Source organism: Aspergillus aculeatus (genome assembly GCF_001890905.1).
Source record: "Aspergillus aculeatus ATCC 16872 unplaced genomic scaffold ASPACscaffold_23, whole genome shotgun sequence".
Taxonomy (NCBI): Eukaryota; Fungi; Ascomycota; class Eurotiomycetes; order Eurotiales; family Aspergillaceae; genus Aspergillus; species Aspergillus aculeatus.
In genome coordinates, this window is record NW_017962998.1 from 340,106 (window position 1) to 359,585 (window position 19,480).

The following is a 19,480-nucleotide window of genomic DNA, read 5'->3' on the forward strand; positions in this document are numbered from 1 at the left end:
TGAATAAAGGATGGGGGTCCGTTCTTGCACGGTTCGGCAGGGCCGAAGGAGGCTCACATATGAAGACACGTAAGGGTTCGGTTGGGCAGAAGGATTATGTGGGTCACTTCAGCCCCAAAGCAATTCGAAGTAGAGCTGAGGATCACAACGCTTGCTGATCGTACTGAAGGACTTCCCGTCGCAACGATCGAAGCCAGTGAAAGTGTGAAGACATATCTTCGTGAAAAGACAAGTCGCCGGCATCATCGAGCATCCCCACCGCAGCCGCTGCCCGGAAGTAGAACCATGCCCGCATTTGAGGATCACTGGCAGCGGCGGCGCCGGTGATACAAGCCCACGTAAGAACCGCGGGGAAGTGTCGCATCCATACATCGTCTTCGGTTAAAGCTAGCACATCACGGAGATCGCTGGCTATGGCGTCTAGGTAGTCGGCAAAGTTGCTCATATTCGCCCCGCCGGTTATAATAGCGTGGAAAACCCGGAACGCTAAAGAGCAACAGTGGCACACGGGGTCGTCGTTGGTAGGAAGCGACATTGCGTTGCCTTGTGCCGCGTTGGAACCCCAATCAGCCATTGATCGATGGGCCACAAGCTGAAGTTTGAGTTCTTGGATGTACTGGAACAGAGCCTGGATGGAGCGACCGGGGAATTCCGGTGCAGATCGGCTGACAAGGGTACTGAGAACTCGTTCTTCGAGGCCAAGTGGTGGCGTGGGCGGGCAGTGCGGTAGAGGTCCTGAGTCCATGTCAAAGACTATATCTGAGATAACACCGTTCCTGTAGTCCGGTCAGGGGTCCATTCTCATGAATGGTAGATTGGCGGACGAACACGTAGATGAGAGATGCCGTCAGTCCTTCCAGGCCCAGCTTGTCCAAACCACCCCTTAGCTGGACGATCTTCGCCAGACCAGCTCGATGCACCTCAGCGGAAGCTCGATCCCCAGTGAGAACCTAGTGCATTATCAGTATATCACCTGTATATGGCGAAGTCACTTATCTTGCATACAGCGAAGAGGGCCAGCGGTGTTATCGCAGCTATCGTGCGGTCGTCTAGTGCAGTTTTCGGGTCGGAGAGACGCTTTTTGACCAATTTGATCAGTTCATTGTAATGATACAGGGTAATTGTACTTTGCTGGACCCCACGGCGGAGATCAAAATTAGAGGATCCGGTGAAGAGAGTTGCGTGGAACAAGCAAGGGTCGCTCATTGCACCTCTCATCCAGGTGGTCTGCAACTTATAAGAGCTAGATCTATCGTTGATAGGCACGCGTGTGGCATTGTGACATTCGACAACTGGGGCCCAGGGGCTGTCAGCACAAGCCAGAAGAGATCAAGAGGGATGTTTTACAGTGCTTGATTAGGCGTGGCATGTACCAGCGAGAGGCGATGGGATATGAATCTGAGACAGCTGGAGCCTGGATAGCCCACGAGATATACACTTGACTCTCGACAGCGTCCCAGGGGCTAGGCGTGACTTTTTTGGAACTGGGCATGTGATAACTCTCAGTCACCAGCGCTTTTGAGCTCTGGTCTGGGATACTTTCTGTGACGCGGTAAAGGGCATAGGAACACACTCGCGCGGCTCTAGAGAGAATGGGTTAAAATGCGCACCTAGGGGGATATATGGGTGGAGACAAACTTTTGGCACAAGGAGCAAGAGGGGTAGGCCCTGTCGCATTTCCTTTTCCGCACGCGACAAGATTCGCAGGCAACAAGCATGACCTTCATCTTGAAAATGCTGAGAGAAGCGGCGTGGTAGAAATGAGGCTGAGAGTGTGACCGCCGCGGTAAGCCTGGAGAAGATAAGATCAACCCGGGTCCATAATGAGTCTAGCCGTTTTGGGTCGTCAGGCAGCCCTTCGTCCATAACCAACCTACCAAACATTTTTCCTTCCCGAGACAAGATACGAAGCCACACTTCCTTCATGACTGGCCTCAAACTATTCAAGCACAGACACAAGCGACAATAACAACAATAAGAAGTCATCCGTCCAGGATTTATGCCACAAACTTGATCCTTTTCCTCTCTGGACGAAGTCGTAGAAGACTATCGCTGGACGCTGAGGTATAGATGCCATGCTTTTGCCGGACGAGTTACCTGCATTTCTCTCGACTTGGTGTTGTGTATAGTATATAGAAAGTAAGAAAGCTCGTCAATGGGGCGAAGTTCCTCACTTCCTATCCATTTCGTAGGCAAAATGCCTGCCTGAAAGACGTGGGACTGAAGAACCTCACAAAGACTGCACATTTCCCAGTCTGTCATCTAGGCGAAAGCGTAGCAAAGACGTCAAGTTGAAAAATTGGCGAGGTAGCTGATTCACGTAAGGAATACGGAGGTGGGGGAAGACGGAGAGTCACGATAAACGGGAGACTGTATAGACCAGAAACGCAGTAAGTGATGGTGACACGGTCGCACTGGAATGAATTGCAAAGAGGTGACTTTGGACATGCATCGAACCAGCTTGTAGTTTATATATAGTGCGCGGGATGATGAAAGTGGAGGATAAACAGCCTTAAAGATGTGATTGGATGTCCAAAAAATATCGGTGATCTTGTACCCAACCGTACCATTGCATCTTACGTGCATTGTAAGTCGAGAGAATAAGCTGGTGAACTTCAGTCGATTGGGACAATCATCAAACGTACAGTGTTCCTTGTGACGTGTAGATTGATCCTCTGGACCGATGACCAAGAAGGCAGGTTATTTTATGAAAATGGATCTTCCATCCATGAGTTATATATACATTTTATGCATTCCAACTGTGGGAACTTCTTATTATTTATCAAAGGCAACCACTCGCGGGCTATGGATCGTACAACCTATCATTCAGGAACCCTCGGCTTGTTCGAATGCTTGTTATTCCTCCCGTACACGTAGAAAACGACACAAAAAGAGGTAGCGGACGACTAGCGGGTGGACTAGCCCGCCCCTAACATCTAACATTTAAGATACCGAGAGAATCGATCTTGCCTACAAGCCGACAAAATACTTCACCAACTTCACCTTGGACATTCTGACGAGAACCCCGGGGTTGGCGGAAACACGGTCTATCAAAGTAATCATGAAGCTTAAGACATCTGATTTAGTGGCGCCATTGGCTGCAAGAATACGATACCTAGTAAAATGTATCACCGGGTCATGGGCAATCTGGACTGACCTCGTGGAAGCATGGAATGCACTGCGTGACTGCCTTTATCTGGGAGCTTGATGATCCTCGATCCTGACTAGATGACATCAATTTCTGAGTTAGTCATAGCCAAGCTAGGAGTTATCGTTGTGTAGAACCGCGCTCTGTCGCTCCACCAGCATGACTACTTAGGTACGGCGGGGATATTATTACCAGAGGTAGCCGTGGGAAACTTGAGGGACGTCAATCCAGAACAGGAAATCCGCACTCGTATAAATTAGCGAGGAAGCGGATCGTTGGCTATGTAAGATTTGTGGATCCAAAAGTACCGGTGGGTCGGTTGTGCCCAGTCCGTCTGTAAGATATCAACTTTGACTCCTACATCAATGGCGGAAACTTATACTAGGCAATGCTGTGGATTCTTAGCAGTTCAAATAGAGCTCCCCTGATTAACGTTCTATAATATAGGGATTCAATTGTTAAGAAGTCGCGGCTATGTATTAAAAATTGGTATTAATGTGACAAAGGTTTACTAAGAACGAATCGAGATGCCGGTATAACATCGTCAAGTTTAGAGCTCTTTTCGGACACTCAACACTTTAACGAGCGAGAGATTCAAGACAACGGTCCAGAGCCTCTCTATTCATCACCGCCACAGCAGCACTCAAAGCAAAGCAGGCCACAGCATCTATAGTTTTCCAACATTGTTAGCCGAGTCCAACAAGGCGGAAATGGACAACATACACGCCACAGCAGACATTCCCGGCTTCACCACCGCCACGTAAGTTAAGTTCTGTCGCTCCATGTGTCGTCGCCTTGAGCATGCTTAGTCCGCCACATATAACCACTTTTGCGAATAATTGAAAAGAGGGAGCTGTTCATACCGGCATATTAGCATTGAGAGCTTGGGGAGGAGCCGGAGGAAGTGGTTGTTGCATCGTCACAGTTTGGGGATCCCAAGTGTGCTCGGGAGCTTCGTTCGTAGAGGGCCTACCAAAGGGCGTCAAAAGCCAACTCAAAAGCTGCATGCTGCGTGGTTTCAAAGGAAGAGGACAGGAGGAATTGATAAGACGGCACAGTCTGTAGTGGCTACTCGATCGGTGGCGACGACCTTTTATAAGTTTCCAGATCAGAATCTCCAGTCAGATCCTAGCAGTCGTTAGCGTAGGCATTTTCTCAGGGGACTTCAAACGCGGAGTTGGTAGGTTGTATTGCTAGAACAGACCCCACCCAAGGCTGCGGATCATTTTGGCTTCATTGGGAATTTGAACAAAGGAAGCTGTGTGGCTCATTTCAGTTCAACAAGACAGGGCTGGCGAGGCGTCAAGGAACATAAGAGGTGCGATCTCCTCAAGACCTCCCCGCGGTAAATTACACTAGTAGTGTGTAGAGTATCCGGACGAGAAACACAAGGTCATGTGTCTACCAGAGTGGAAAAGACCAGGGGAACAGGCCAAACTACCGAATGACTGCCATCAGGCAAAGAATGCATAAAAACTTTTTGTTTTGACCCTCTCTGCGTGGAAGCTTAGTACTAATTTGATGGCTGTTTGGTCCGGAAACAATTGCGCAAGTGCAGGGACAAGCATTCTCATTTTTCGAGAAGAATTCCATAATGCAGCCTCCGCTATGTTCTTTGAAATGTAATTTCCTAGTGTTTTGTCAGAGAAGCTGATGCTTTATCGTGTGGTTCAACATGAAGACTTTGAATTAAGGCAATGATTAGTCATAGTTGTCATGTTAAGAGACATACAGGAGCAAAAGATGAGAATGTTTGTGGAAGGCGCCGCCTTCTCGAACGTTTCCCTTTTTACATGGTTGAAGCCTTGGGACAGTCTAAAAAGTGGATCAAGAATATGAGCGGTACTAAGGTAGTGGAGCAAGCCCAGGTTCCGCGAATGAAACCAGCGAATCGACCATTAGGGCCGCGCCCCTGAAACCAAGGCAATTTTTAGCGTTTTCTAGAGCTTCTGCATCGTGGCTGCTGCTGCATACCGCAACGCTTAGATATCGATATGTCTGTCGCATGAGATAAAATTGCGCCCCTGCTTTCTCTGACACAGCATAAGGCCGAGCCACAAACTCAGGATTCACACCTTTACTCCTTTTCTTCTCAGCCACCATTGTGAGCGACATGGGCATGCCCCCCTCCATTACACCCTATACGCAAAAGCTTGCGCGAAAAACCCATCGAAAGTCTCGCTTTGGGTGCCGCAACTGTAAGCGGCGAAGGATCAAGGTTGGTGGCTGTCTCAAACTATTGTCTGCCTCAGGCAGTTAGTCACTAATCAACCTTCACACAGTGCGATGAGATAAAACCGCATTGTGCCAATTGCATGCGTCACGCAATCGATTGCGATTACAGCTCACAACCCAGAGTTGCCAGCAGCTCGCCGACTGAAACTGGTTCGTCAAACTCGACTTCTTCGGACAAAGCCGATGGCAACTATACCTACATCTCATCCACCCCGACGAACTTCAAGCCGCCCACGCGAGCACATGGCCCTTCACGCACCTCGGCATCTCAGCCCTACCTTTCTGCTCCCCCCTCGCATGAGATTGCTAAGAGGCCATTCAAATTCACAGCTACCGACATGGCGCTCTTTCATCATTTTCTGACTTCTAACGAGCTAACCGCCGTCCAACCCCGCGCTCAGCAGCAACTCTGCCGGCTAGGTTTCTCTCATCACTATGTTCTGCGCCTACTGCTAGCCTTCGCCGGATTTCATTTGGTGCGAAAATCAGAAGGCAATCCAATGGTCCAGTATATGGGCACCACGGCGACGGACTACTTTGCTGAGGCCAACCATCATTTGGAAACGGCGGTGCAGGAGGTCACGGCGCTGGTCCCGCAGATCATTCCCAATAATGCGCCTGCGTTGTACGCGTCCGCGATCTTCATCTTTCTCTCCTCCTTGGCCAGGGGCCCGCAGCCGGGCGAGTACCTGGCCTTCCGGGATGGTGGCGGGCCTGGATACTTGGGGCTTTTTCTAGGTATCCGCTCTATTCTAGAGCTTTGCCAAAATGACATCCCAACCGATGTGTTCGCCATTTCCGGGGACGAGAACCCTGATTCGGATACATCCGAAGGTGGCGACCCGGCAAGCCGGGACCCTGGTATTAGCGCAGAGTCTCACAATTACGAACACCATCTCAACTCGCTGCGCGAGCTTCTAACTATTTATGTGCCTGACTCGGACCCTCGATCTCCCAGCTATCATCGCATGTTGAATCACCTTCACTACTGTCTTGCTGCTGTCCTGGGTCCCGGTCCCCGTTCACCCGGGATGTCTCTATTCCCGCATATTTTCGCATGGCTCTATCAACTTCCAGATGATTTGGTACACGATCTGCGGCAGCAAGAGCCGGTCGCTCTCATCCTATTTTCGTTCTTTTGTGTTCTCTTACGTCAGCTGGATGCTGTCTGGTTTATCCACGAATGGCCGCAACATATTGTCAAGGGCGTGTACGGGAAGCTCGATCCTGCGTTCCGACCGTTCGTGCAATGGCCGCTCGACCAGGTGGGACTCGGTGATCCGGACCAACTCTTGAGTGTACCGACCGACCTTACTGCTTACGGTAGTACGTGGGTGGGTAGCGGTGGATCTTAGTCATGTGGTCCGTATGCATAGCGGTATAAAATTGCATGGTCTATCCTAATAATACATGCCCAAGAACCAAAAGAAAATCCCCTTCCTTCCAGCACACAAGGCTGAAACTCTGCACTCCCCATCAAATACAAAATACTGTAAGCACCGTCGGTTTCATTCTAGACACAGCGGAAACTCTCCGCAGATGAAGCATCGCCACCGATATACTTCGCCTGAGCAGGATAAGGACACAAAATCCGCGACTGCTTTGCCCCATCGGACCCTGCGTACTCCACAGGCAGGGTCTCAGGGGCTGTCCCGTTCTCCACCCACTGTCTGAGGGCATCGAACGTAGTGATGGGCTGCCCGCCCACGCCGCCCGAGCAATGCCCTAACCCGGGCGCCTCGAAGAAGCGATAGAACTCCTGGACATCGGGGAAGAGATCCGTCACCGCGTTGTAGTAGAACTCGGTGTCCTTGGTCGGGATACTGGGGTCGGCCTGTGTTTGAGTTCATTGTCAGATCTTCTCTTTTTCCCGAATAGTAACGAGTATGAACATACCATGCCATGATAAGTGATGAGCTTCCCGCCTGCCTTGCGGAACTCGCTCAGGTCGGGATCAGCTGCGTCCATGAAATCGGTGTACTCCTGGCTGGCGAGGTGGAAGGCCCGCTCGTACTCCGCGCGAGTCATCTTGTTCGTCTCGAAGCTGGCGTTCTTGGCAACAAACAGGTTGAACCAGACATCCGCCTGGGTGCTCTTCTGGCCGGGCACGGAGCCATAGCTGCTGATGTCGGAGCCGGGGTTCACCCCGTACCAGAGGAACTTGCCGTCCCGCGTCCGCGGGCCGGACCAGGCGGCATCAGCAATAATCGCAGCGCCTTCGCTAAGTGCAATTGTTCGATTCAGAGTGGAACAGTGGAAGGTCTGGTTGACGGAGGTATACGGGCTGTAATCGCACGCCGTCAGGTTGGAGATGATCCCGTCCACAACCCCATCCTTGGGATCACAGTGGGCGATAGCCTCCGCCGTCAGGAAATTCAGCTCACACGCCAATGGACTGACCTCGCGCCACTCCCGCATCAACAGCGGGTAATAAACCGCGGAAACAAACTTGGTCCAGGACTGCGCAGGCGCGGACGCCGCGATGCCGTCGTACGCTGTCGGGTACCGCTGCGCCAGCATCAATCCCTGTCGACCGCCCTGAGAGCAGCCACTCCAGTAGGAATAGTCCGGGTCCCGTCCGTAGAAGCTGCGGATCAGGCCTTTGCCGATGACTGCCTGGTCGTTCAACGAGCGGGAACCCAGATTATGCAGCGCCGCGTAGTCGACGTTACCGGGGCTCTTAAGCGCCCATGTAGCTGGGAAGACCGCATCGCCCAGTCCCGCGTCGGTAGTCGTCGCGGCGTATCCTTCGCCGATCGCCCCGCCCATGAAGAACTGGGACAGCACGAAGCGACCGGCCTGCCAGCCTCCGCCACCGGTGGCTTGCAGGCGGCCGTTCCAGCCGTGGCGCGGGAGCCAAGTCTCTACGGTGATGCGGTCGTCGTATCCCGGGTGCGTGTAGGTGACGGTAATATTGCAGAACTCTGCATTGCGCAGTTCGACGTCGCCGTGGTTGTAGTTGAATGTGGCTGGGATAGTGCGAGTGTAGTTGGTTACCCAGGCGGCTGACAGGTTGAGAATTTCTGCGCCGAAGACGGATGGGGATTGAATCGCCGAGGGCGAGCAAGTAAGATTCATCTCGGAATTGGGTATCTTGATTATTTTGGGAGAACACGGTCTGTGGGATAGTGAAAGTTATGAGGAGTTATCAGGGAAGAGATAACAAGGAGGCTTGTAAGTGAGGAAGTTGATATGATTCTAACTGGGCTATTTGCAAAAAAAGTCTGCTCCCTTTTTATACTATGACCCGCTTGTATGAGAATCATGAACCATTGTCTCAGGAAAATCTTTCTTGTACAGGATACGAATGCGAACTTCTTACCATTGCACTGGGCCGACAGTGGTGGATGCTTGCCACTGTGGACAACTTTTGGCTATACCCGACTTGGACCCGAGTCCTTGACTTGGCTTCCTGATCTGGCGGGCGGTTTTCCGTAAAGGGATATTCGTTTTCGCGATGGGTTCGATGGATCCATTCCCGTTGCCAAGCATCATGCCTCCACTTGGCAAGCTGAACCCGTGGGCCTCAGGATCCAAAGATCTTCCCCTGAATCGGCTGGAAAGCACATATTTGCACTTTTCTCGGCGAAACTGCGGATCCATGAACCCAATGCCATGGTTTCGAGTTATCATATGAACAACATATAACTCCGACCTGTGTAGATCTCGGGGCTCACAGCAAGAAAAGCATCCTCACCACCAGGGTTATGTAACGCAAATTGACTGAAGGCTCCTCATCTTAGAACATGAGGGAAAGATTGCTGAATGAGGATTTCCCCTCGAGATGAGGAGGTTGGCCCGGTAAAATCTCGTAAAATTTCTGGCCACTGCCCTAGACCCGCCACAGAAATTTAAACTTATATACATATGCAAGCAGTTCCACTGCCGTACTCTCTACACTAGATAGGCGTGTGCGCTGATATCATTGCCATTCGTTCGTGACCGCAGCAAACACTACTCGACACTCTACAAGAAAATGGGTCAGCTTGGAAGATTTGTGTGCGTTCTGGGGTCGAGTCTTCTGAGCGTTGGCTCTCTGATATGCCTTATGATTGTTACAATTGGTTGCATAAACCCCAAGCAGGCTACGGATTTCTATATGTTTCGAGTAAGTCGATTCTGTCTCGCAGGGCATGAGAGGAACCAATCTGACGAAGTTCATAGATCGAACTCAAAAACCTTACAACCTCTCCAAGCTCCATCCTCGATACCACCCTTCAGGATCTCACTGGCGGTCATGTGAAGCAATTTGTGCAGGCCCTGCAGGAGGCGAATAAATCAGAAACCTTGCAGGATTTCTACTCCATCGCACTTTGGAACTACTGTGCTGGCAACAATCCTCATATTGCAGTTTACAACTCAACCTACTGCTCGAAGCCCCGCGGTGGATTTTGGTTTGACCCGATCGAAATCTGGGGTTTGAATCAAACCCACATAGGGAAGCATATCCCTAATCGGTTGCAACAGACGCTGGATATCTATCACAGAGCCTCTCTGTGGATGCAGATCCTGTATCTACTCGCCATCTGCACCAGCATTCTCCAGCTGCTGGTTGGCCTTCTGGTCTGCTGCAGTCGGCTAGGAAGCTGCGTTGCCTGGCTTCTCGCGGGAGCCTCCCTCCTGTTTACTCTCGCCGCATCCGTCACTTCCACGATGCTCTTCGCCACTCTTGCGGGGACATTCAAAGTGACCTTCAAGGCCTACGGTATCTACGGTCACATGGGTCGACACATCTACGCAGCCACCTGGCTGGCGGTTGCATTGTCCCTCTTAGCGGCAGTGTCATGGCTTCTCAATTGCTGCTGTTTTCGGGGCGACAAAGCGCGGCGTGACCCTGCCCGAACCATCTGTCCTGTCGCTGCAGCAGACACCGCTTACAGCCATAGACCGTTTACCGTTGGGAAGAGTTCGGATGTATCCGACCACGCACCTTTATTCATTTGCCCTTCCCCTCCGCAGGTTCACGGCGGGCAGGATTATCGCCCGTATCAGCAGCAGCGGCATCAGTACCACAACCCTTACGAGAACATATATCTCGAAACCCACGAGATGCGTTGACACTACTGCTTCAAATTCCCGCGTCGGTACAGCATTGCGAACACAGATCTGCTCATGATTAATATCAAGCTGTTGTACATCGAGTTTATTCTGTATCCAATCACCGCCGAAGAAAATGGGTCTCCGCTTGGAAGCCACCTGTCACACCATAGCCCCATCAAGGGCTGAACAGCTTCAGGCCGACCGCTCGATTGTATGCCCAGTCTGGACCTGGGGTGGGTGATTCGGGCCAATAATAGAGACAGATTATGGGAAAGCGTATGCGATGGCAAGAGTGATCAACGTCCAGGTGGTCATGGAGAATGTGAACGACTCGACCATGATGCGTTCCTTGGGGATGTCGTACAGGAATGGAAGGGAAATCACACCCTTTATTATAGCGCAATGCAGGTAGGGTAATTTCGCTTACTGTTTAGGAAGCATGTGACCTTTTCACTCTGTAAGCAGATTTAATCTAACTCAGTCTCGCAGGGTACTGATACAGTCCAGGGGTATAGTTGAGGAACAACAACTTTTTGCCTGTGGAAAATGGCTATATTGATCCGGCATATTCTCCCTATTCAGCCCACGTTCCTTAACGTAGAAGGTGCACAGTCGAATGACAATCGACACATCGCAGGATAAGAGTGAATATGGAGTCATCTGAAAGGTCTCGAACAATATGAAGGTGCTTGCCTCTCACACAGCACAATATGTGTAAGATACACAGTACTACCAGGAGCACCCCGGATATGCCGGCCAAGGGAACAGCCTCGGCTAATGACACCGACATCCAAGCCTCAACCCCGCACCTGTGCTTGCACTGTCAGCCTCCGCACCTCAATCCTGCTCTTTTCCTTTCACGAAAGCTTTGATTGACTGCGACGCTAGTATCACCCCCGTTTAGGAACATTGGAACCAAGTCCGACCGTAGGTTATCATAAAGCTTATCCGTTCTCCGAGAGGAACATGCCGCTGTCACCCGAAATCCAGGACTTCATTCATGGGTTTAAAAACCGCTGGGACCCGTCTGTGAATGCAGCGTGCGAGCGGTTCTTCGAAACATGCCATGCATCCCTTCCTCCTTCTAATGCGGAGCCATCGATTGCATGTGAGAAAGATGTCAAGTACGGGCCAGATCCGCGACACCGGTTGGATGTATGTACAAGGCTATTCGAGGCGTCTAGTGAACGACTGTGGATTTCCAACGGTCGCAAAATTCGTGGCTGACGGGTATATGATAGATCTTCTGGCCCACAAATGCATCTACAACAAACGTGACCCTCCCCGTTGTCGTCTATTTCCACGGCGGTGCGTTCAAAGCGGGCGATAACACCATCACACCGCACATGCATGGCAATATCGGTAAGTTGGCTTCAACATTGGACAAACTCGACCAGCATGCATGAGATATTGTCCACAGAATAGTAATTAATAGACTGTCAGGTGAGTTCTTTGCCGCCAACGGCATGATCGGAGTCCTTGGAACATATCGCCTCCTACCAGAAGCTCGGTTTCCAGACGGCCAGGAAGACGTCACCGCTGCCCTGACTTGGCTGCACAACCACGTCCAACAATACGGAGGCGACCGGAATTCCATTTTCGCGCTCGGGCAAAGTGCCGGCGGTGCCACCTGGCCATGGCTCTATACGCGGGGAGGCTCATTTCCGACAAAGGCGGGAGCCTGGTGCGTGGGGTTTTGCTCCTAAGCGCCGCGTTGGACTATGATCTGGGGAAGGAGGATCGGCGCAGAAACATGGAGGCGTACTATGGAACGAATGACCATGATTTCATCCACGCTCATTCAGCTCTTGGTACTTTTAAAAGCTTGTCTGATGAGGAAAATGCGGCTGGCAGGACAACCCCCAAGCTTTTAATCATGCTAGCGGAGTGGGATTTCGAGGAGTGTGTCCGGGGTAATTTCGATTTCCTGCAGGCTTACAATAAGCAGCAGCGTCGTCTTCCGCGGTTTGAGGTACTGTTAGGACACAACCATGTCAGCTACTGTTTGTCTATTGGGCTGCCGGGTGATGAGGTTGGTCCGAAGATCGTGGAGTGGGTGAGGCAGTGTCTGGAGAAGTGAGGAAGGTCTCCGTATTATCATAATGGTTCACTTTGTGCACAATTTCCATGCGTCGGCACCGTTAAGTATAAAGTAGAGGGATCTTTCCTACAGCCTTCAAATCCTATAGGAACACATGTTCCATCTTGTGACCAACCTTCTTAGAGCCCAAACAAGGCTCGAAGGGTGACAGGTCACATTCAGAAGGTTTTTGTTGCAGCATGATTGAAGCAAAGGGGAACCATAGTTTATAGTATAGAGAAATCAGAGGCCACTCCACGGTGCCCAGTCCAAACTCCACTGAGGCTGTACGAGTGTTCCCACGTCAGCACTAGTCATGTGCGCATAAGCACTAAACCATTCCGATAAGCACTGTGGCGAGGCTGCTAAGCACCAATCGATCGACATATTGCCTGGCAACTCTCACCGCCAAGGACACGGGAACGACATTATCGTAGAACAAGCCCCCCTTGGCTTCTCTCGACCTTAACTCCCTCGCACCAATACCTGTGCAACAGTGACGCTCTTAGTCTTCGCACAAATGGCAACTGCAGAAGAAAGACATCCTGAGCTCTTCAGACCGGTGAGCAACGAGTCGCCCAGAGGCAAGAAGCGAACCGTGCCTCTGGAATGTCTCTGTCTGGGTTTCAACCGGACAGGCACGGCGTGTAAGCACACCTGCATCATCACCTAGAAACAGCAACGTGCTGATAGACCGTCTCAGCCATGTGCAGTGCCCTTGAGACCCTAGGCCTCCCCTGCTGGCACTCCACGCAGTTTCTGTCGACGCGGTTCGGCGACATCGAGATGTGGCAGGAGGCCGTGGACCGGAAGTTCTTCGGAGCAGGGCCCAAGTTCGGGCGTGCGGAGTTCGACCAGCTACTGCACGATTACGGAGCAGTCTCGTCCGATACCCCGGCGATTGCCTTTGCAGAGGACCTGGTGGAAGCGTATCCAGAGGCAAAGGTCGTGCTCGTGGAGCGGGACATCGACTCCTGGTATCAGAGCTGGATGGACACGGTGATCAAGAACACATATTCCCCGGTCGTCACACTCATGTGTCATATCGATCGGTTCTTCACACGTCCGATCGGCAATATCCACAAGACCACCTTCAAGGGGTGGGCGGGCATCTCGGGCCCAAAAGACGCGCCCCTCAAGAGCAAGGCCAAGTACCGCGAGCACTACGCGCTCGTGCGGCGCGTGACGCCCAAGAATCGCCTACTGGAGTTCAAGCTGTCTGATGGCTGGGAGCCACTGTGTGAGTTTCTGGGGAAGCCCGTGCCGGACAAGCCCTTCCCGCACATCAATGAGAAGAAGTGGCTCGATGAGAAGGTCCAGCTTGTGCTGATGAGGGGGTTGAAACTTCTCGCGTGGAAAGTTTTGGTTTACTTCCTGGCTCCTATAGTGGCTGCCGGTTTGTTATACTATGGGTTTATGTGATTGCTAGTCTGAAACCTTTTAGCTTTTACTGGATTTTCGATGATGAACGGTAGGCTCGACAACGCCTCTATTATTAAACCATTATGATGCTTCCATTATCTAACGCCCAATCCTCGGATTAGCTCAGTTCGACTTGCATTCTAAGGCTTCTCGAAGACACAGCGCTCCTCAAGGTAGATCAGTGATTTCACTTTCGTTCTTCGACTTGTCGGCGTGGTCAATCTCCTCTCATTCATCTGTTCTGTACCTGGTTTCCCGGGCTTCTACTCCCCATGTCCTAAGTAAATATCGTAGTGCAATGAAACTTACAGCCCAAGTCCACAAGAGAAATGGTATCCTCTTCGGCTCTGTCAATAGAAGCTTATAGTCGCGGATCTGATTGAGGTAGTGATGCAAGTTTCAATGCCCTTATCTACCGGTGAAATCGCACAGCATGACGATGAATAGTCGTAAGAACGGATTAGGCGGCCAGGGGTGACGGAGTAAGGGTTAGTCAAATAAGGGCTATAGCTTAACAAGAATAACAGATACACATGACCTCAAGCAGAGTTCAGCTGCAAAAACATATCCGGACATGACACGTGAAACTTTGGACATTATATTAGATTGTTCTTCATTTAAGCAGTCGCTTGTTTGCCTCAAGATATCCTTCCCTTGCGGCTCGCATTCTAAAGCTGTCGCCAACACACCTGGAAGAAAAGAAGCACAGAAAAGAGAGCAGGCAGAATGAACGTGAATAAAAGCGGAGGAATAACGAAAATTAATATGATCACACTTCCGCCTGAGAGCTTCCATCCTGGAGAAGAGGTTTGATTTCATCCATGCCACGCTCAATGTCCTGGGTCGATTCTTCAGGGAGTTTTTCGGTGGGCAGGAATCTTTTCCTCTCTGTCGCCAATCTTTCACTCTCTTTCGCTAGGTCCCAGAGAGATTCAAAAGCTCTCCAGATCCCACTGTGACCATGGTATCCGGGTTCCCTTGAGCTTGGAAAGCGGGGATGGTCGTCAAAGGCCTGCCAGGCATTTGCGGTACTCCCATTTCCGAGGTCAAGGATCACCCGGGCCCCCGCTGCGAGCAGAAATCGAACTACACGTATCAGCTGAAGCTGTGTTGCACCGCACCAGACACCCCCATTTTGTTCCGCTGTCTTGACCAGATCGGCCGCTCTGGCTAATGCACTGCCATCGGGCCTGTTTGATAGCGGCATGTTGATATCGGCCATTCCGACCTCGACCAGATACTGAACAGCCCTCAGGTCGCCGACATCCACGGCGGCAGCCAGAGCACTGCGAACGCGATTATCTTGAACGGACAGATTGACGCTGGCTTTTCTGGTCTCCACAAATTACTTCATCACCTCCCAGACTTCTTCATTGCTTTTCGAGTTCCATGTGGCCGTAGCTAAAGCGCTGATGAAGTCACCGTCTTCCAGCACAAGGTCAACATCCGCACCCCCCTCTTCTACCAAAAGTCTAATGCCTTCCAGCCACCCTTCACCAGCGGCCAGAGCCAGGACACTGCCCTCACTGCAACCTCGCCGATGCATATTAACGTTAGCACAGCCTTCAAAAACCAGTAGCTTCAGCATGCTGAGATCTCTTTTTCTGATAGCTGCATCCAGTGCACATGTAGACTCGTCTCGCCTCCAATCCGCGGCTACCTGTATGCTAGCATTTGCGCCTCCTTCCAGCAGGACCCTAGCAATCTCGACATGGCGTTCATAAGCGGCTACCATAAGTGCTGTAGCAAGGACTTCTGACTTTCTTCCGTAGTTGACAGAACGGCTCTTTTGTACAAGAGTCCTCACAATCATCCTATGGCCAGTAGAGGTAGCAAGAACGACGGGATTAGGTTTAAAGTTATCAAGCCAGATAAGGAGTAGCTTGGCGCCTTCCCACCACTGCTCCAATACCCGGAAAATTCCATATTTACAAGCCGCTAGAACTGAATATCCAACAGATCCCCGCAAGTTCTTTATTTGGGCAGCCCAATGACGGTAATGTGTACTGCTGGCTTCCGGAGCGCCAAAGAACTGCTTAAGCAGGCGCGTTACAGGCAACAGCTCCTCCGCTGATAAGTTACTGTCCTCTAATATTTGGATATATTCCTGCCAGCAGTAGATGCTGTGGCAGATGCCCGGGTTGGTGCTCAAGGTAGAGACCCCATCCATTATAGATTTCTAATTGCCGTTACTGAGTATAGATAAGAGACAGACCTTGCTCGCCATCAGGCTCCCTGCTGCAGTAGACCAGCCGTGTCGGATTTCAAAATACTCTGCAACAGACAGGTACGAGACTCTCCACACATCTTCCTCCGAATCGAGGACAAGGAGATTGCGACACAGTGAAAGCAGTTCATCCGCAGTGACTGGGCTGCACTGCTCAAACTCGTCGTGATCAGGATTGGGATTAACCCGGATTACTTCTAGAAGTTCTTGTCGTGGAAGGGGTATGCTGGAAGCCAGAACCTATTTGAATGCCCGTTCCGCAAGGGTTCTATTGTGGGACCCATTGTCGCATATCTGCTGATAGATCCTGTCATATGTCTTGTCCAGTGTCTCTGGAAGCTTGCCCAGAGAATTTAATATACTCTCGCAACTGATGCATTTTGCAAGCTGATTAAGCTGCAGAGCGGTCCATTGAAACCTACCCAAATATGATCAGTCACCGATATGGTTGTGTGCACACACGCATAAAACAAAAAAGAAAATGTGTGCTTATATTCCATCACATTTCTCTAACAGAGTCGAGATCACTTCAGCGTGGAGTTCCTCATATTCAATAACATCGGGGATTCTTTGCTGTATGTAGGCCTCGATGTCATCGCGGTTATCCGTCGACTGAATCTCAATATTTGGGTGGGACTGGAAGCGACTCCGTATATCTCTGTTAGGGCGGCTCGAAATAAAGAGCTTAATCAGTTTTGTACTGATTAGAAGCAAATCTTCAAACAGTCGAAGGAGCTCTTTCCGTAATATAGGATTGCACTCGTCAAATGCATCCAGAATTAGTATGGTCCGGGGGTAGAGATTTAAGAACTCGATCAACAGAGTCCTATACAGTACAAGATCGAGACTTACTGCACAAATCCGCTGCTCCTTATAGCAGATCCGAAGCTTGAACTGAATGTAATAAAAGTTGATTTCGTTTGCGGAAGACGACAACTGACGAACATAGCTCTGGGCTACAGCCAAAAAGCGTGTACGGATGTCTTCGGTTCGGTTGCAGTAGAAGTAGGCAAAGCCTTCGTCGTTGGCGGTCGTTCGGAGAGTGCCTTCGACGTGGTCAATAACTCTCGAGGTGAGGAAGGTCTTCCCCGTGTCCGCTTGACTGTTGTCAGTCCCCGATTCTACAAACAGTACTATATAAAGCCAGACTTACGAGACCCTCGCAGCCACAGCGCGGCTGTGAAGCTACTCTTCTTCCATTGTCGGAAAACACGGTATTGTAGTAACCACTCCCCAGTTCCCTATATTTAATTGCCGCGCACCAAGTTATGATTCTCTCTATATTTGACAAACGAGATCCAATCTAAGATCTCGAGGGCATCCTTCTCCTCAAGCCTCTTCAGAAATACTGTCACCTGGCTCTCAATCCGAGGCAAGTAACCCTGAAGAATCTGCATGTGTTGTAATATTTTATCGTCTGCGTCTGTGCTGCGTTTACTTTCGCATACGCTGGCCGTATTCTTAAGTTCGCGTTCCTTCGCTGCAAGATCGGAGAACAGCCCCGTGCTCTGATTGAATATTTCTTTTAGCACCCTTTCCATAGTCGTCTTCGATAGTAGATCAGTAATATAAGACAACAATTCCAAAATAGCCTGGTAGATGTTGACAAGATCGTGGCGCAGCGTCTCCTCAATGCCACTATCATCTGCCGAGTAGATGATCTCGTATACTCTGGCACGGTGTGTGACCTGTAGGACTCGGTCAACAGTCCTAAGTAGAGCGGTCATTTGCTTGTCGAATGCAATAGGAACCTATAAGCCTCGGTCAGAATACTAGCTGCGGATCTTATAGACAATTTTCCTTCGGTCGTTGGATTGACTGGGCATAAGAGCACAGACAGGAGACCCGAAACCAGAAACCGCAAAGCAGAACAAGAGGAACGCATTGCTATGACAACCAGGGACTTGCCTCCAAAACCTTCTTGATCAGCTCCCATGGCCCTGCCGCTTGCGAGGGTGCAACCGGAATAATAAGATCGCCGATCAACTGCATCCAGATCGCACATTTGAACGCGTAGTCGCGTATGATGATCTTGTGCTGCCCGACGTCAAATGTCCAGGTCTCCTCTTCGCACTGCTTCTGCTTCTGCTGCAGGACTTTGATAATGACATCCAAGCTTTGTCCCTGCTGCGATGTTGCCGTGACCGGTTCGTAGCCGAATGCTTGAAGTTGGGCTTAGATCGCAGGCGATAGTTTTTTGAATGCTTCGTTTCAGAGGTCTTGAGCTTGTCCTTCATTACGATGATTCTTCTTCGATGGTTCGTGCGGATTTGACTCCTCCTCTGCGTCTTCTTCTCTCGCCATGTAAGCGAGCGGGCGATGGGTATTGTTGTGCTGGATGTGTTTGGGTAATACTGCCGAGTTGCCTTGGGAGACATCCTCGGGTTGAAGGTCCTCGGAATAATCTATTTCTTTCGGGGTCGAATCTCTACAGAGCACCGACGAGGTCGAGCTTTCTTTTGGGTGTTGTTCTGTAGGCTGATCGGGGTTGTGCCGTGTGCTGCTCGAACTTGTGGACCCACAATCGGCATTCGTCTCCTTGTGCCGTATACGATCCCAGCCGTGTGATTTCCTCAACCTCCTCATATTTGCATTGACACGTTCGGCGTAGGACCAGTTCTGTGTAGCCAACAACGGACAGAGGCACTCGCTATTAGAACCTCCCGTCGAGAAAAACTGGTTGTGAGTTGGCTCAGCCGTACGCGGGGCTTTGTGCATTAGTTCCAAAGAACTAGCGTTTATGTCGGCTTGCAATTGGCGCGCACTCTCCACAGTATGTTGGCTTTTGCATTTCCTGGCGAAATCGGTCAATTGGGCCAGGTGCTCATGGCCTTCGATCGAATTCTCAAGCCAATCTGGTTTCCTGCTATTGTGCCGTTTGCCTTCGCAGACTTGAGAGACCGCCGTTTTTCAGTGCTGTTAGGTCGAGGTTGATAGTGCTACTGAGATTGAATGGTTCATATACACTTCAGGTTCCACGATCGAACATTTGCCCACACATTGCTGACCCCGTTCCAATTAGGTTTAGCACATGCGATTAGGAGGTCTTGCGCTGCGCGGGCCTACCCGGCCCTAAGGAAGAGGTTTAGCGCTTCCAATTGAGAAGGCGGCCGAGGTTGCAGTGAGACTGCGTAGTCCGACCTAGTACATAACTTGCCCAGTTCCTAATACAGCAAGTATACTCTACCACCTGGCTGATATGCTAGTTCCGCATTAACAATCACTTGACTCTATTGGGCCTTGCATCTCTGCTTCTGGATTCTGTGTATGCACTGCTCCGGTTACTTCCTATGGTACCAGTTTAAAATTACTTGTTCATACTGTGGAA

The 19,480-nt window shown here is 50.7% G+C and overlaps 7 protein-coding genes across 7 annotated transcripts; 4 read left to right on the forward strand and 3 right to left on the reverse strand.

Annotated features, from left to right (window-relative positions):
* Positions 1 to 142: 142 nt before the first annotated feature.
* ASPACDRAFT_48394 (Zn(II)2Cys6 transcription factor) lies at positions 143 to 1,727 on the reverse strand (the record flags this gene model as incomplete). The annotated part of the gene is made up of 5 exons (XM_020202123.1): positions 143 to 776; positions 829 to 950; positions 1,006 to 1,292; positions 1,348 to 1,583; positions 1,639 to 1,727. 5 exons carry the CDS (start codon positions 1,725 to 1,727, stop codon positions 143 to 145), a joined length of 1,368 nt encoding a protein of 455 aa, XP_020051286.1.
* A 3,736-nt stretch (positions 1,728 to 5,463) lies between these two features.
* ASPACDRAFT_48395 (uncharacterized protein) lies at positions 5,464 to 6,738 on the forward strand (the record flags this gene model as incomplete). The annotated part of the gene is made up of 1 exon (XM_020202124.1): positions 5,464 to 6,738. One exon carries the CDS (start codon positions 5,464 to 5,466, stop codon positions 6,736 to 6,738), a length of 1,275 nt encoding a protein of 424 aa, XP_020051287.1.
* A 158-nt stretch (positions 6,739 to 6,896) lies between these two features.
* On the reverse strand, positions 6,897 to 8,461 carry ASPACDRAFT_37114 (putative feruloyl esterase; the record flags this gene model as incomplete). Its single annotated transcript, XM_020200272.1, has 2 exons — positions 6,897 to 7,217; positions 7,280 to 8,461. 2 exons carry the CDS (start codon positions 8,459 to 8,461, stop codon positions 6,897 to 6,899), a joined length of 1,503 nt encoding a protein of 500 aa, XP_020051288.1.
* An 898-nt stretch (positions 8,462 to 9,359) lies between these two features.
* Positions 9,360 to 10,441, forward strand: ASPACDRAFT_64869 (SUR7/PalI family protein; the record flags this gene model as incomplete). The annotated part of the gene is made up of 2 exons (XM_020204046.1): positions 9,360 to 9,491; positions 9,548 to 10,441. The coding sequence occupies 2 exons, from the start codon at positions 9,360 to 9,362 to the stop codon at positions 10,439 to 10,441; spliced, it is 1,026 nt and encodes a 341-aa protein (XP_020051289.1).
* Positions 10,442 to 11,257: 816 nt separating this feature from the next.
* ASPACDRAFT_1860616 (alpha/beta hydrolase) lies at positions 11,258 to 12,503 on the forward strand (the record flags this gene model as incomplete). The annotated part of the gene is made up of 4 exons (XM_020197759.1): positions 11,258 to 11,578; positions 11,665 to 11,785; positions 11,867 to 12,046; positions 12,097 to 12,503. Exons 1-4 carry the CDS (start codon positions 11,390 to 11,392, stop codon positions 12,501 to 12,503), a joined length of 897 nt encoding a protein of 298 aa, XP_020051290.1. The 5' UTR covers positions 11,258 to 11,389.
* Positions 12,504 to 13,035: 532 nt separating this feature from the next.
* Positions 13,036 to 13,990, forward strand: ASPACDRAFT_82382 (sulfotransferase family protein). Its single transcript, XM_020206080.1, has 2 exons — positions 13,036 to 13,150; positions 13,207 to 13,990. The coding sequence occupies exon 2, from the start codon at positions 13,209 to 13,211 to the stop codon at positions 13,923 to 13,925; it is 717 nt and encodes a 238-aa protein (XP_020051291.1). The 5' UTR covers positions 13,036 to 13,150; positions 13,207 to 13,208; the 3' UTR covers positions 13,926 to 13,990.
* A 2,651-nt stretch (positions 13,991 to 16,641) lies between these two features.
* On the reverse strand, positions 16,642 to 18,870 carry ASPACDRAFT_64872 (uncharacterized protein; the record flags this gene model as incomplete). The annotated part of the gene is made up of 6 exons (XM_020204047.1): positions 16,642 to 16,962; positions 17,005 to 17,273; positions 17,306 to 17,393; positions 17,601 to 17,903; positions 18,070 to 18,314; positions 18,393 to 18,870. The coding sequence occupies 6 exons, from the start codon at positions 18,868 to 18,870 to the stop codon at positions 16,642 to 16,644; spliced, it is 1,704 nt and encodes a 567-aa protein (XP_020051292.1).
* Positions 18,871 to 19,480: the final 610 nt, after the last annotated feature.